General features: G+C 33.6%; 1 protein-coding gene across 1 annotated transcript in view; it reads right to left on the reverse strand.

Annotated features, from left to right (window-relative positions):
* LOC106672155 (transmembrane and TPR repeat-containing protein 2-like) overlaps positions 1 to 15,850 on the reverse strand; it is a 91,316-nt gene that overhangs the window by 61,132 nt on the left and 14,334 nt on the right. The window contains exon 3 of the mRNA XM_024225733.1: positions 2,565 to 2,650. Coding sequence (XP_024081501.1) covers positions 2,565 to 2,650 — 86 coding nt within the window. The remainder of the gene's footprint in view (positions 1 to 2,564; positions 2,651 to 15,850) is intronic.

Below are 15,850 nucleotides of genomic sequence, written 5' to 3' on the forward strand. Positions count from 1 at the left end.
AATATTTGTTCCACGGCTTATTTTAAAAAACCTTGGTTATTGCAGGTCGTTAGTGGATAATAGATTGTTTAAATCTTTATGGAGAATGTATTTTTATGGCTGAATATGTGAATAGTGCTTGTTTGCAGATGGCTGGATATCAAATACCTCATCGACTCTCAATCAGACTAGACATTGTAAGTACAGTCGTCTATATGCGCGATAAAAAGTGATGGAGAAATATCCAGTACGACATCACTCGACTTGAGTGAAAGGCATGCCAATAAGTGGAGACATATTTAAGAATGAGTATGTTTAGGTTATAACTGCATGTGTTGGGGCATAAATGTCCTTGTCGATAACTTCTTGAGGCTAACTTCAACATTAATACAGATAAGACCAAGGGCTGAACCCGGTCCAACAAAATACCGAAATGGGTGATTCTTGCGGCTTGCCACGCGAACTCTTAGGCTCGGTTCTGCATATATATGTACTTAAACAAGTGCACATATGGACAAAATGGAGCCTATGTAAATAAAATTGATCGTTGTCCAAGAAACATTAGACTAATTTTTTATATATTTTTTATTCTGCGTTGAATCAAAGAGAGCTTGTTGCTGACAAGTATGTTAGTTAGTTTCTATGCGTAACAATAAATTTATTAGAATAAAATATATTTCTCTTATTTCTGTCGTAATGATAGAAGTTTGTTTTTGTACATAAAGCGAGAAGGATTGCAATGCTGGTGAGTTTGTTGGGAGTTCTCGTTCCAAGAAAGTGCTTTATTCGTTTATAATGAATCAGGCGAGAAAATACAATCATTATCGTAGTTCTTTTTTCTTCTCCATCTACTCTAAGCATTACGTGTGGTGGTTATTGTCGTTGTGCCTGCACGAGTGAGTTTATATCACGAACGTTCGCGGAGCTTCCTGCTTTCAATTCAAAAATCAATATCGTCCTCCTTCTATTTTATTCCCTTTGTGAATTACAAAAAGCAGATGCTCGCTTCGTAAGTATTGCACCAAGTGAATAGCATTAAAAAGATATGATTACAAGAAGCAAAGTATGTTACCTGGTATCAATGACAATTCTGATGATGTGAAAAGTGAAAAAAAAAAAAAAAAAGATAAATTATTGTTTATACGACATTTTTTACACTTGAAAACAAAAATAAATAGTTAATTTTTGGTTATCAATAGTTTGGTATTCAGTTAGCCAAAAATAAAAACTTCATCTCTAAAGCTTTCATTTCCTTATAACTTATATTTTCCGTCAAAACTTTCCAATAACAAACAAAAAATAAAAATAAATCACTATCGTAAATATTTACAAAAAAGTCCACTTTTTGCCTCTCAGCAAATAATATATACGCATCTAGAGATTTTGTAATGCATGGATGAAGAGAACCCCAAGACCGAAAGACGGTAAACCTAGCCAAGTATTCTACAGTTTCCCAGTCAGAAATTATAGCGATTGAACAATGTGCCAGAGAACTAAAAAGCTAGGAGACCGCAGAACACATTTTATGTTTCTGTGAAGGTAGGGGCAGGTTCTTGCAACTGGGACAAGAAAAACCACAAGCAAAATCCTACGCTAAGGAACCGATGGCAAAGCTGTGGAGGCTGGTTAAAAGCCTGAAGCTGGCCAGTGGGCTATAATAAACAAAGGAGAACAATAGATCTATTTAGGTCGAGGTGCAGTAGCCCTTGTGGCCACCTCTCTTATCCCTATCCCTATGGATGTAGATATAAGTCAGATGATGATGAAATAAAGTGACGTAGATAATATCAGAGCGAGAAAGAAAAAATGTGCGAAAAGATAATTCTTTACAAACAAAAGTAATCTTTTCTTGTCAGGTCAAAAGAAAGAATCAAAAATTGACGAATATTTAACTGTATAAAAGAATTTTTGAAAAAATCAAATAATTGGTAATACTCTAATAAACAAAAACTATAATGAATTTTTTAAATCAAGCTTATAGTTTACAAATAATTTTTATACGTGTAATGTCAATTAGTTTATATTTTCAGACCTATTATTATATTTGTTTAAGAGGGTTCGCAACAACAGAGGTGTCGGAATGCCGGTGTTTTTGAAAAAAAAAGGCCATTTGTAAGTATGTCGGGTTCGAATGCGGGCCCGCTGGATTCGAACCGGGGTCCTTTACCTTACAGTGATGAGCGCCGTGTCAACGCTTAAATCTTTGCGGCCACCAACGCCCCTAACTATTATTATTATTATTGAAATCTTAATAAGAATTGGATCATGGACGTTTTTTTAATATTGAACACTCAAATTTTTTCAGTTGTGAAATAAGCGACAATTTGAGATAAATCGAATTTAGAAGTTAAATTGATCAAACGTCATTCTGTCTCGGCCATGGCAGAGGACAGAGGGAACTTGGGCGAGATCCAACGAAGTTCGAATCAAATTAATCTCTTTATGAGCCCTTTTAGAATGAAAAAAAAAAAAACGAAAACGAGAATTTATCACGCCCTTTAATACGGTGCGAATTATGAGACCGAAAATAAGTTTCAACACTCAACAATTGCTTAAACTATAAAAACATTCTAATAAAGACTCACGTGCTAACGAAGGCCTGAAATGTACGGCAAGTTGATAACTTTTTATTGCTTCGTCGTATTGTTCTCGACCGTGTAGAAGAATCCCTCTGGAAATAAAAAGAACAAAATTAATATAAATACAGAATCTTGAGGATTAAAGACTTATTCTAGCATAAGGAACTTTCCAAATTAAACATAATAAATTATTAAATTTGTTATACCTCCAGAAAGATTGTTTGATAATTATTTTGGAATAAACATTGAACAATGTTTATGATGAAAGATATATTAATTTTTAAGAATACTTATTTGTTCGTTCAGGACGACAAGAGGCAAATGGTTTTGTAAACGACTTTAGAAGCGGTTTTACAAGCACAAACCATTTCAAATGAAATAAATTGTGTTCGTTCTTCTTGTTTTTCTTTTCTTTTTTCACATCTCTTCACTTCCTTTCCTTTTCTGTATTTTGCCGACTGAGTCGATTTCTCCCTCTATTCAGGAAAAAAGGGCTTTTCCTTAACGCTTTCAGCCTTCTTTCAAGAGAACCAATTTTGCAGATTGGTCGGTCGGTCGATTTCGTCATGCTAGTGTAAAATTTTACGAAATTATCTATCTAACAAAAATAAACTGAAAAGCTGAACCTCTAGAAATATTTATTCATCCTGGGAATATCAACCATGCAGAACTTGGTTCATGAATATTTTACGTTTCGCATAACAATGGTAGCGAAAAGAAAAGAAATCAAAACAATAACAGTTTCGTTTTACATTATAGTATGATGTTACACAAAACAAGCCCTCAGCCTCATACGTGCAATGTTTTCTTTAAGAAGTTGTTTTACTTTAAATTATTTTCATAGTACAGTTTATTGTAGGTATACTAGCAGTTCTTGTTTTTGTTCTTGCCTTTTTTCTGATTATTTAAACATAAAATACGATTTTTTAAATATTTTTTATTGTTTATTAAACTACCTTCATTTTGGTATCTAGTAACAGTGTATGAATAAGTAAATAAGTAAACCAGAGTGGAGAAACTACCCACTGGTAGTATCTTAAGTATTCTTTATTCAATTTTTTTCACTGGATAGAAGATCGTCGTTTTGGTCGGCGAGGAGGGTTGGAAGGAATTCGTCGGGATGAGAGGATTTGAATTTGAAGATTTGTAGTGGTTGGGAGGTTTGTGTAAAATTTTCGATAACGGGAGTGGATTACATCTTGGACAAAAGGAATATTTAGGTCTATATAGGTAGTTTCGTTGGATACATAAAAGGGAGCATTAAAGATTTTTCTGAGGATTATGGATTGGGCTCTTTGGGTGCATAGGATATTGGATTGTATGTCGGAAGTACCGGTCAGTGAGGTAGCTTCGAAGGATAAGTTAGTAGGTTGAGGAAAGGATGTCCTTGAGCGAGAACAGCAAGCCCGGGTGCCATACTCGATGCTCTAACCATTCCTAGCCAATTTTTTTAAAGATCATAATATGAGAAAGTATTGCAAATTGGGTTGAGCTCTCGTGACTAAACGAGAAGTTGGGCATTAAGCCCTCCTGATGGCAGCAAAAACCTACTGTTTCGGCGTTTTATATAAATTTATATAGTATTTAACAGTGTGCTTTATATATAAAAAAAATTAATCTGCGTGTTTAAAATTGAATTTTTCATTCGTTTTTGCCGAGTAAAGAAGAATCGATTGTTAGAAAAACCTTAAACGACAAAAAACGAATAGAACCACCTTTTGTGCCGTCAACCGATTGTAATTCCTTTTGTCCAACCCCTACAGGGATTTATTAATACCGTAGGTTAATCCCTCACGTCAAATTATATACAGGGTATATCCCCGTCCCCCCAGAGAGACAATTGCCATGCTTATTTGTTTTTCGTCCCCTTTCCACCGGACGAGGGGCTAATGCCCTAATCCTGGGCAGAGCACATGGCTAATTATAAGAGGGTCCCACGGGAGCACAACAATAATAGAGTTGGATCATTTCTCCTATTTGGCGCCACTCATCGTTCCCTCAACCCCTTTTGGGTGTGCAATTAAAAAAAATGACAATGGAACCCCCTTAGGCGTTACATCCCCTGTCCTAATTACATCCAACCCCGCCGACGAATTTCCAATGCCTTTGCCTTAATTGCCTTTTATTGGCACACCCCAACATTTGTTTGATTGATGATATCGCGAATATTGTAAAGCCGGTTCACTCAATGGAAAGTTATAAATTGTAATACAATTTCAATTAAACCGAATCGACGCCTACATCGTTGAAATTATCAAAGCTTTTTTGTAACTGTTGACAATAGTAGCGGCGTTTCAATAATGGTTCATTATGGCTTGAAGAATAAACCCGTACTAAAAAAATCACAAAAACGCAACGTTTTCTGTGTGAAAAGTTCATTGTTTAAGCAATTTCTTTAAAAGACAAATTAATTATCTTTCAAAAGGGTAATATTAATCGGAAATTCCTTGCTTGATAGGCAGTATAAATGAATGGTTACGATCTAACTTTCTTCAAATCAAACATAAACTAGAAACCGACTATATAATAATGATTTTTTTCTTAATGAAAAGTACATATTTTTTATGTTGTATGTGATGTTGCAATATAAAATTCCAATTTTGTAAAGTTTACATATCGAAAATTGTTTCGCTGTTTGACCCAGCGGAGAGTTTGAACCGAAAATATCCGGAAGGTGGTTTCATAGGTGGGTCTTTTATCACTCCGGGGAAGCAGCCAGAAACGATTTATGGGACAATTATATTGTTTTATATTCCCCCAGGGACTACTCGCACAATTTGTGTTCCTAATACTTATTACACGCATGTGATATCGCCCCAGGGGCGTATATCTTCCCCGAGTTAGTCAACTTTACAAGCCGTATTTCCTGAGAAATTTAAATCCTGAAAAGATTTCCATCTTGGTTTCGCAGGACGTTGCAACCTGCAGGCCGTCCTTTTGAAAAAGCCGAGGCAAACTTACCTATGGCTATTCAAACGTTTTTTTCTTTCTTTTCACAAAGTTCTTGATTTATGGTTCATCGGAACGGTACATCGATAAGTAATATTGGAGGTAGGTTAAAATATGTTTCAAGTCATTTATTTAAAAAATTCACTACGAGACCTTTTATTTTATTTTTAATTGAATTTTTGTATTGTAGATAACTTTATAGAATATAAGTCATAGTTTGGCAAATAATGAAAAATTATATATTAATTTCATTATAAAATACGTAATAGCATTAACGCTAATTGACATGAAACATAAGAGAAGGTTTGAATGTAGTGGTTGTACTCTGAAACTTGGATTTATTTATTTTTCATTAAATTTATTTACACAGCTGCGCCTGTCGGCGGCAGTCACGGACAAAACCCGAAGATGTAATTAAGTACTCAATTATGCGTTTATACAATTTCACTTAGCTTCTTTCACCACTTTGGCCACATATGGTATATTTAGATCACCTCGAATTACAGACTTCCGAATATACCCAAGGCACATTCGTCACTTAAAGGAAAGTAGGAAAGTTGACCGATACTCCCAAATAGGGTGGAGAAGTGAAGGTTTAACAATCTTTTGTTGAAAAGTAAAAGTGACAAACTCTTGTCAGGACCTGTTCCGATGTACTTTTTTCACCAAAGTGTACGCCAGCCTGGAGAAATCACCCATTCATATATATACGGTAGGGTAGTGTCATCCACAGTGAACTTGTTAATTCTAATGAAAAAACATTTGGTAAAGTTTAAAGGTTTGGTAAAATGCTTTATATTTGAGGTCATGAAAAGTAATCCTTGACACTTAACTATGTTTCTCGTATTTTTTTCAACGTCTGTATAGAACTAGACGCAAACTGGAAAATTATCAATAGTAAAACAATAAAATCAACTTTTACTACTACAGACAGCCCAGTCGTCCAACCTACAAACCAAGTTGCGCAAATAGCATAGAAATTGCAGTATACACAAAATCGATGGATCCAGTCCAACAACAGATGATTGACTTTGATTAGACTATTATGAGTAGTTTGCTCCGTAGGCTTCCACAGCAATTTCACAATAATGCAGTCGGTTAATGTTAACGGTTAATTTCACCCATTTACAGTTTTCATAATATTATATATTTTTCATTCATATGACATTTTCGGCAGAAAGAAACTTGTTATTTGGTCAGTCAATTGTGCAAGCCACGTTCTTGGTACAATTTGGGCAATTTAAAGAGATTGTTATGAAATTTCTAATAAGCGGTCATAGCTTTTTATCATGTGATCGAGACTTCGCCGTAATGGAAAAGAGGAAAAGGGTTTCCAAATGTTCCACTCAGACAGATTTACAAAATGTTCTGGCATCAGGTAAAGTTACAGGTAAACTCCGTAGTTAACATTGCACATTCGTCCTTTCTAGGCCTAATACACGCCTGTTTCTCTACATTAAATGTAAATGTTCCAACTAGAAAGGCTACTGTGATAAAAATATCCAAAGATGATCCAGGTTTTATCCAGTACAAATCCACATTCAATGCCACAGACTTGTAGAATTATGTTAATGTAATAAAAAAATGGGCTAAACCTGTTGATGTTAAAAAAGTTTGAATGTCATTGATTCAAAAGCCATTCCTGTCGAATGGCAAGAAAAAAGATTTCTCTGCCATGTTGGAATTTTTGCCAGAAATTGCTAAAAACTATTATCCAAACATTCTAAATAATTAAAACTTCCATTTATTTTTACATGTCAATTTCATCTATTAAATTATTTAGGTTTATCATGTTCTATGTATCAATATAGTTTTCATTCAAAGAGTTCTATGTACCAGGGTAAATAGAACGTTTCTTCAATTTATTGGTTTTTTTTGCATATTAAGGAGTTTGGTTTTATTTTTCATTGCATCAGCTGCGGAAGAATATATTCCTATATTACCAATAATATACATTTCAATAATGTGTTTTCTTTTTAGTTACCATTTAACTTACGCAGTTTCATTGCTTTCCTGAAAAAAAATAACAGAAGGCACTGAAAACATTTGGAATTTCCGCTCTTCATATATTCTAATGAAAAATTTAACCAGTATTAAGGGTCCCTACAAGGCAGTCTAACCGTTTCTAGTGAAAGACGGTCACTATGCTATTTTGTCGTCAAAAACTTGGTTGGCCTTGCATTATTCGCTGATTTATTCTCTGAGTAATAAGACAATATCCATGTTTGAAAGATTTACACGTTTTGATGTATTAATGAGGCAAATTCTTTATATCCAAGTCCTTGTGAATAGTCTTCTTTCGCTCCAAGGGCTTATTGCAACATTTGGATCTTGCTAATTTTAAAGTTAGATGCCCGATCACTAAATTTCAAATTTCAGATATATACACAAAGGGTCTAAAGATTACCATTTCTTGTAGTAAAAAAACAAGTAAATTCAGTAGTTTCGTGGTCTGCTTGACCAATTAATATCTTACAAGTAATTAATATTTTCAGTGGAGATAAAAAAGTCAATGGCCGAGCGGGATTCGAACCCACGATCTTCGGCTAGATACGCCACTGCTCTACCACTTGAGCCCTCCTTTTCGCCATTTTATCTTAACTCAAAACCTTAATTAATTGAAAGATATTAATTGGTCAAGGTATACATCATTTTACACTTATTAAATTCACTAGTTTCGTGGTCCGCTTGTCCTTAAAATGAAGTATCGTTCACTAATGCTCTCCGTGGCCATTTCATTTGTCGCCGAGAATCAAATCCTGATTACACGACATTTGAAAAATGCCTAAAAGGAGGGAAAATTCAAAAGGTGTGGTTGACATGGGAAGTTAGTGTTCGAGTGGATCGCGGTCACGACAGCTCAAGTGGTAGAGCAGCGGCGTATCTAACCGAAGATCGTGGGTTCGAATCCCGCTCGTGCCATTGACTTTTTATCTCAATGAAAACCTTAATTACTTGTAAGACAAAACACAAGGTTATAACATGTGCTTTAGACTAATTTCAACATAAAGTCTGGGAGTGGCTTACGTATATCCGGCGCTTGTAAAAACAGACGAAGTAATAAAAAAAGAAACTGCCCTCATACCATTTGAAGAAAAACCGCAAGTGGCCCTGAAACATGTTAAAAACGGAACTGAACACATTGATGAAGATAGAAATTAAGACAAACTGGATGAAGTCATCAAATACACGACCAATCAAGAAAGTTCTTCAACAACATATCATAAACTAATCAAATAAAAATATACCTCATCAGTAAGTGAGAATTATAAAAAAAAAGGTTTTATACTGGCCATTGACAATTTAATTGCTACAAAAAATATAAGATCAGATGTAAAAACATGTCTCTGGGCCATGAAGGGGCAGGATCGGAACATTTTTTATGGAGACTGTCCCATAACACCAAAAGAGGGAGGAGGAACCCCAACTAACGTACATTAAGAATTGCAAAGTTTTAATTTTATTAATTTGATTGCACGATCCATAAATTCCAGAGGTGTACAGCTATATGTGTCTAATAATTAACATTACTTCCATTTTAGTAATAAAAATTGTCTTGAATTGAAATGCTTGGGGTGAAGGAAACGATAGTTCTTTTGAGGAAGTCGATGATATGGTTTTATGTTATATTATCTAGTTTTTATTTATGTTTTAATTTTAACGTTTTTTCAAAATTCGAAAGCTCAAAAAGTTTTGCCAAAAATTCAATCAGGACGGTTTGTTCAAAGAGATAAAACGATTGTTATTTTTTTCCTAGCCATACTAGTATTCTTATGCTTGCGCCGACTGATCAACAAACGTGGGATTATCAGGTCTTTTATGTTTTGATTTTTAATACCACAGTGTAATTTTTAGTTTTACCATGACTATAAGCTATGACATTTTATGCCCATTAGTAAAAAATAACGGATGATAGATTTATAATGATAGTGTACAAGGTATCGAATGTAGTTCATGGGAAATAGTTTATAGCAAACATAGGAATGCTGTTTAGAGCTACTTGTTTCTCATGTGGTGAAGGTTTCCGAAACACAACTAACAGATTTGCTTGGTGGTTCAGTAATCTCCTTGCCGGTTGTCAAGGCAACAAGCCGGCTCTGCCATGTTCGGGCAGCCAGGGAATATTTTATCTCACTTAAGTTGACACTTCTTCTTTAAAAATGAAACTTACAAGACGTCACAGAGTAGGGTTGATTCAATTTAAATGGCTAGGGAGGAGGAAAAAAAGTTGTCGCTTCGGGCGGAGTCAGGTTTTTCTATTTTCCGCCTTTTCCGGGTTCCATTTAAATTTCACACTCAGACCGTGGGACTTTTTAACACTTATTAAGCCAACTCAGCGTCATCCTTCTCACTCCAAAAAGTCCAGGCTACACTTTTTATCTTATTTACTATAAGTTATTATAATCGTGTTACTTTTTAATTTTGTCCACTCTGAGGTAGATATAACTCCGTAATGGAATGAAAAGCACTTCCCAACTCTGTTGAAATATAACACTGTTAACCTGCGAATTATACAGAACACGCATTTTTCCGTCTGTCACTCGAGGGAAAAACTAAGAGATAATTTGAATTACAATTGATATAGGATCTAGTTAATCCAGGCACTCTCAACACGACACGCAAGAATGGCACAATTACACGGAATACAAACACTTTGAGCCCTGAAGATGATCTCAATAAAGATCGAAACGTTGGCACGACAAAGAAAATGTTTTTCTGAAACCTACATCACACCAGACCGCATCTGACGATTTCTGAATAACTAATATATATTTTAGAAATTGCTCATCCTCAACACTTAAGCCGGGAACACACCCGATGCAACGCCATGCGACGCTACCCGATGCTACCCGACGCAAATCCAAATTTCAATTTTCCATACGGTTGAATTACTCCCGTCCACATCTGCCCGATGCTGCGCAACGATAACCTACTCTACGCTGTGCGATTCCCACTGTCCAGATTTTATATTTTTATTCAAACTACATGTATTATGATCGTTATATTAATTACAAAAACCTTATTTTAATATAAACCAATTAACTGAGATCAAAAATTCGTTAGTTTTTACTTAAAAACAAATAATTTTAATGGTTTGGTTGAAAATTGATCAAAACACTGGAATACCATTTTTTGATATAATGAATTTAACTAAAAAATTATTACACGGTTCTGCTCGTAAAATTTAACTAACGATTTATTTCATGGTTTTGTTCATACAATTACACAATTTTCGTCGAGTAGCTTCAGAACTCATATTTTTGGTAGTTTATTTCAAACTGTGCATATGTACTTTTGTCGTTATATTAATTACAACATTCTTATTTTAATATAAACCAAATTAAACGAGTTCAAAAATTCATAAGTTTTCATAAAAATTATTTAATTATGATGGTTAGGCACAAAATTTATCGGAATAATTTTATTGAAAACAATTAAATTTAATTAACAATTTATTACATGTTTGTGCTCAGAAAATTTAACTAACAATTTATTACATGGTTTTGCTAAAGATAATGCATTAAGAACAAAAGAGGAGTTGCGATCGTGATACTTATTTATGATACACGCTGTGTGACTGTACCAAAACGAAACTGCGTCAGGTAGCATCGGGTGACATCAGGTAGCGAAGCATAGCGTTGCATCGGTAAGTGTATTCTGGGCTTTTGGTCTGCTAATTTTTAATGTTTTGTTTTGTCCTATAAGTTTTGTCTCTCGCCAACTTTAGTAGTGGTTCTAAGAAATAATTGAGGCAAAATACAATTTACAGCTCAGTCCTTCAGAAATAAAATAAAGAACACAGTTTTGTGAATAGTATATAGTGAAAAAACGTTGTAAAAAAGGTCGGACGTTTCACGCCATAAATATTCACTATGGGCAGAAAACATTTTGCCCTGGAAATTAATCACAGGTCCGTCTATTCTGTCCGCCACGTTGTGTCCCCGGGCAGAGATTAGAACTTGAAAGAGAAAAGAGGGGCTTAACTGAAGGGAGGAGAGGGCCATTTAGAGCTTATACTTTAAGTCAACACAGAGACGGTTTTACTTTGTAGGGACGCTTTATTTCCTGAGCCCGGATCGTTAATCGACGTTACGAGGAGGCTTAACTTCCATGAAATGGGTATTACTGCCAAAGGACTTCTGGTTGCTAAAAAGACGGAACGAGGATTTGCGCTATTACGCAGACCCAAGGTGAAAATATGGCGTTTATGCGAAACACAGTTTTCCTCCCAGTTTGAAAACTAAGGTAAATGTTAGTTTTCCTGGAGAGCAGAAAGAAAAAGAAAAAGCCAATGTCTAGGATTGACTTACGTATAAAAAGTTTTCATTTCCCTAAACTAAGAAATCCTCTTGAACATTAACTAATTCTTAATAAGCAATATTTTATGATAAGGGCTACAAGATTTGAATTTTTGTACTCAAGGTAAATCTAGCGTTTTTCTCGCGTATCATTTATTCAATCTAAGGAAAACTAACTCAAACCTGCATAATGAATATTTATTTTCAATTAAAATATACAAACTTCTATTTATCTTAATTTAAAAATAGTATTGTTGCAAACAATTTAGAATAATATTGTTAAATTTTTTTCTCGTTTATCAACTTTCATTTTGAAGAAAACTCAAATTACAAAAACTTAAATCCTCCTAATAATTAATTATTATATATTAAAATATATAAATTTTCATTATCTCAATTTCAACAGTATTTACGGCATACAAGTTATAATATTGTTAGGGTAAAATGCTTCAAAGTTTTTATTATATTCTCCAAAATCTATATCATATATGAAATACCATCTTCCAAAATACTGTAGAAAAGTTGTATGTTATATGAATGTTGTGCTGTTTTTCTTTCAGTATTTCAAACACACATAGCTTTTTGTTAAAACAGAAAGATACTCTTTCATAAATCAAAGCGAAAATATGAAAATACATTCTATGTACAGGTTAAAAAAAACAGTATTTTTCTTCGAAAAGTGAAAAAATGAACCTAAAAAAATATGTTAATACTTATAACATTTACACGATAAAATATGAAACCAAAAAAATTAGAAATGAAATTATATTTTTAACATATTTTTCCTCAATAAAATATCACCTTCTTTACTTAGTCTAACATGCTAAAGCTTTCAAAAATTAACTTCATATATTATATCAATCAGACGTGACTTAGTATTTGGACTAATTATACTTTAAGGCAACATTAGCATACGTCGAAATAGTGATTTATTAATTATAAAATGTCATATACCACTTTTTATTTGAGCCGAGTGGGTAAAAAATCTATACGTGGAACTAATTGTTCAGTGGATTAGGAAAGTAAGGCGAAAATGGAAAAAGGATACGATATAAATATGCAATTTCTCATTTTTTAACTTTACAATAGAAGTTTTTTATTATTGAACTTACATATATTTGTACATAAATTATTTTATTTCATCTGATATATCTCAAAAAAAAAATTCGTGAATTTTTATGTTGAATGTGTTGTGCAATATTTACGCAAAATAACAGTTTTAAAAACTTCTATTTTGAATTTTTTTTGTAAAAAAAGCAATTTGTTTGATGTTCAGTTAGTTAATAATTTTAAAGTCATTATTAAAACATTAATAGAAATAAAAAAATATTGTAGTTTTCTCATTGAATCTAACTTTTAGAAACTTACGAGTAAATATTTAAACACCAATGTTCAAATTTTGGAAGATAGAGAGAAAGAAAAGAGAGTGACTGACAGGGTGACAGAAAACAAGAGAGGGAGTGAGTGAATGAGTGAGTGAGTAAGAGAGAGAGAGAGAGAGAGAGAGAGAGAGAGATCGTAGTGTAAATAAATGATATGGTATTATTTGTAATGTAAACATTTGAATTAGACAATATTGCATTGTAAAAACAAACATTCCAAAATTTGGAGAATTAATATATTATATTTTTTAATCTTTTACACCATTTTTTCTTAAATGGTTATATAGGATGGATTAATGCGGTGTTAAAAATTATTCTAACTTTTGATGATGTTGAAGATCATCGTTATTACTAATAACATAACATTTAATCCGATCGTAGAATAACCCAATTAAGCAGAACATGTCCGTACAAATTGTCCGTTTGCGTTTGCACGAGTAAATTGAGTTTACCTTGTAGTTAGGGATGGTTCGGCTATGGTTTATGGTTATGCTCCACCCTAAGGCGTCGGGGCACGTTTCCATAGCCCGAGATCGAATCTAAACCCGGTCTCAGAACGGTCACGAAAGACCGGATGATGGTAATTTGATAGAAATGAAACTGCCCCTCACGAGAGGAGCTACTAATCCACAAGGATTAGTAGGTAACACAGGGGACAAGAGGGTCTGGAGCATTAATTACTACAGGAGAAAGTCAGGAGCTGTTCTTGGCGTTGATGTATGTTGCCGAGTAGAAGCGTCATTAGTTACCTGCCTCCTCCTTCGGCCAATAAAACCCTGCCCGTACTCCTCAGACATATTGCTCCCCACATCAGACAATTTCTTTCTTCTCTCATTAGTTCCTCACTAACTCTCTCTTATCTCCTTCAACACCTAATCAACCAATTACTTCATATAAACTTCTTTCAATCCATACTCTGACCCCATTTTAAGGTTACGTTTGCTAAAATATTGTTTTTTAAACTATTTGGTTAACTCAAAACTTGGTTTAATTTTACATGGTACATTTTCAATAACTGTGCTTATTTAGATGACAAAACCAATATTAACTTGTTACCAGTATATACACATGTAATAATTAATATTTATGTTTTATCATAACATATTTATCATGAAGTATCTATATAACATTTCAATATATTTTGTTGTTATCATATAAAAGTGCTGGTTAATGTTTATAACCAAAAGTTTATATGTACGTTAATACTACTCCCTTTCGCCCTCTTTCACTCTCCCTTTTTTCACTCTTTCTCTTACACACCTACACTTTCTGTGTCTCTTTTCCATTGTATCTCTTTTTTATTTATTTTTTTTTGTCTGCCGCTTTTTCTCTATCTACATATTTTTCTCTCTTGTTTTCTCGGTCTGTCTGCGTGCCTGTCTGTCTGTCTTTCTCCCTCTCTCTCTCTCCCACTCTCTCTCTCTAGCTTTATTTGTTTTTTCTTTCCCTATATCGTCTTGAAATTTTCCCATTATCAATTATCTCATTTTCTCTCTCTTTCTCTTTTTCACCCAATCACACTGATTTTGGTCTATCATTTTTTTAACTCTCTTACTTTTTCGGAGTCTTCATCTTAGTTTTTGTGCTTCTTTCTTTCTAGCTTCTTCTTCTGTGTATCATATTTCTTTCTTTATCTTCTTCACTATTTCTCTTCTTTTGTACATATATACTTTGACACACTCGCTTTCTCTAGGTTTATTAGCTGACAGTTATTCTCTCTCTTTTCCTTTTTTTCTCTTTTTCTCTTCCTCTCACTTTCTTTCTCTCTTTTGTTTCTAATATCTTTCTCGCTCTCTCTGTTTCTCTTTCATTCTCTATATTTGTAGGTCTCTCTCAATCTATTTTTTTATATTAATTTCTTTAACCTACTTATTTCTCTACACTTTAAGTTTTATCTCTCGATCTTTGTTATTTATCTTTGTCACTTTCTCTCTCTTTTATATTTTCTCACTTGTTTTATTATCATTAATTATAAGAGATATCGTTCTCGTCCGAAAATTGCGACATGTGTTGAATACAATGATATTAATTATTTCATTCATTCTTTCTTTGCCTCTCTTTTTAATTTATCTATCTTTCTTTCCCTTTTTCTTTTTTCTATTGTTTATACATTTACGAATTTATATTTTAGGAAAGATTGTGTTGTATTTTATGCAGGAACTAAGTACACAATTTAACTATTTATAACTAATTAACTTACACTATTTGATCTCTGTACTTATCGTCATTCGCTTTGTTTATTGTTTTAATTGAGAACGTCATTTCTGTTTTATTACATGCGACCATTGCATGTTCATAGTCCAACATTGTTAGGATGAAAACACATTTTCCTTTCTTATCCTATGCACTTGTTCGCGGTAATTGTTCTGGAATAATAAAATTTTATTGTAAGCTAAACGTGTGTAAAGAGAAATGAGTGTCAACAAAAACTGACGCCCATGTCGCATTTTAATAACCATCTCCACCCCTCTCTTTAAATTCTCTTTTGCACTTCTTTTTGTGAGAGATGAGAGGTGTCTCATTGAAATGACAGAAGGCGTTTAGACTTGACACCGAGACGACTGATTTAGACGAGTTTTTTTATTTCTTGTATAAACTCAAATACTATAATATCCTTGATGTTATATTTAATCGTTACACACACTCACATAGCCAGATAGTG

Source organism: Cimex lectularius, unplaced genomic scaffold, assembly GCF_000648675.2.
Source record: "Cimex lectularius strain Harlan isolate CLEC.00 unplaced genomic scaffold, Clec_2.1 scaffold90, whole genome shotgun sequence".
In the NCBI taxonomy this organism is placed as follows: Eukaryota; Metazoa; Arthropoda; class Insecta; order Hemiptera; family Cimicidae; genus Cimex; species Cimex lectularius.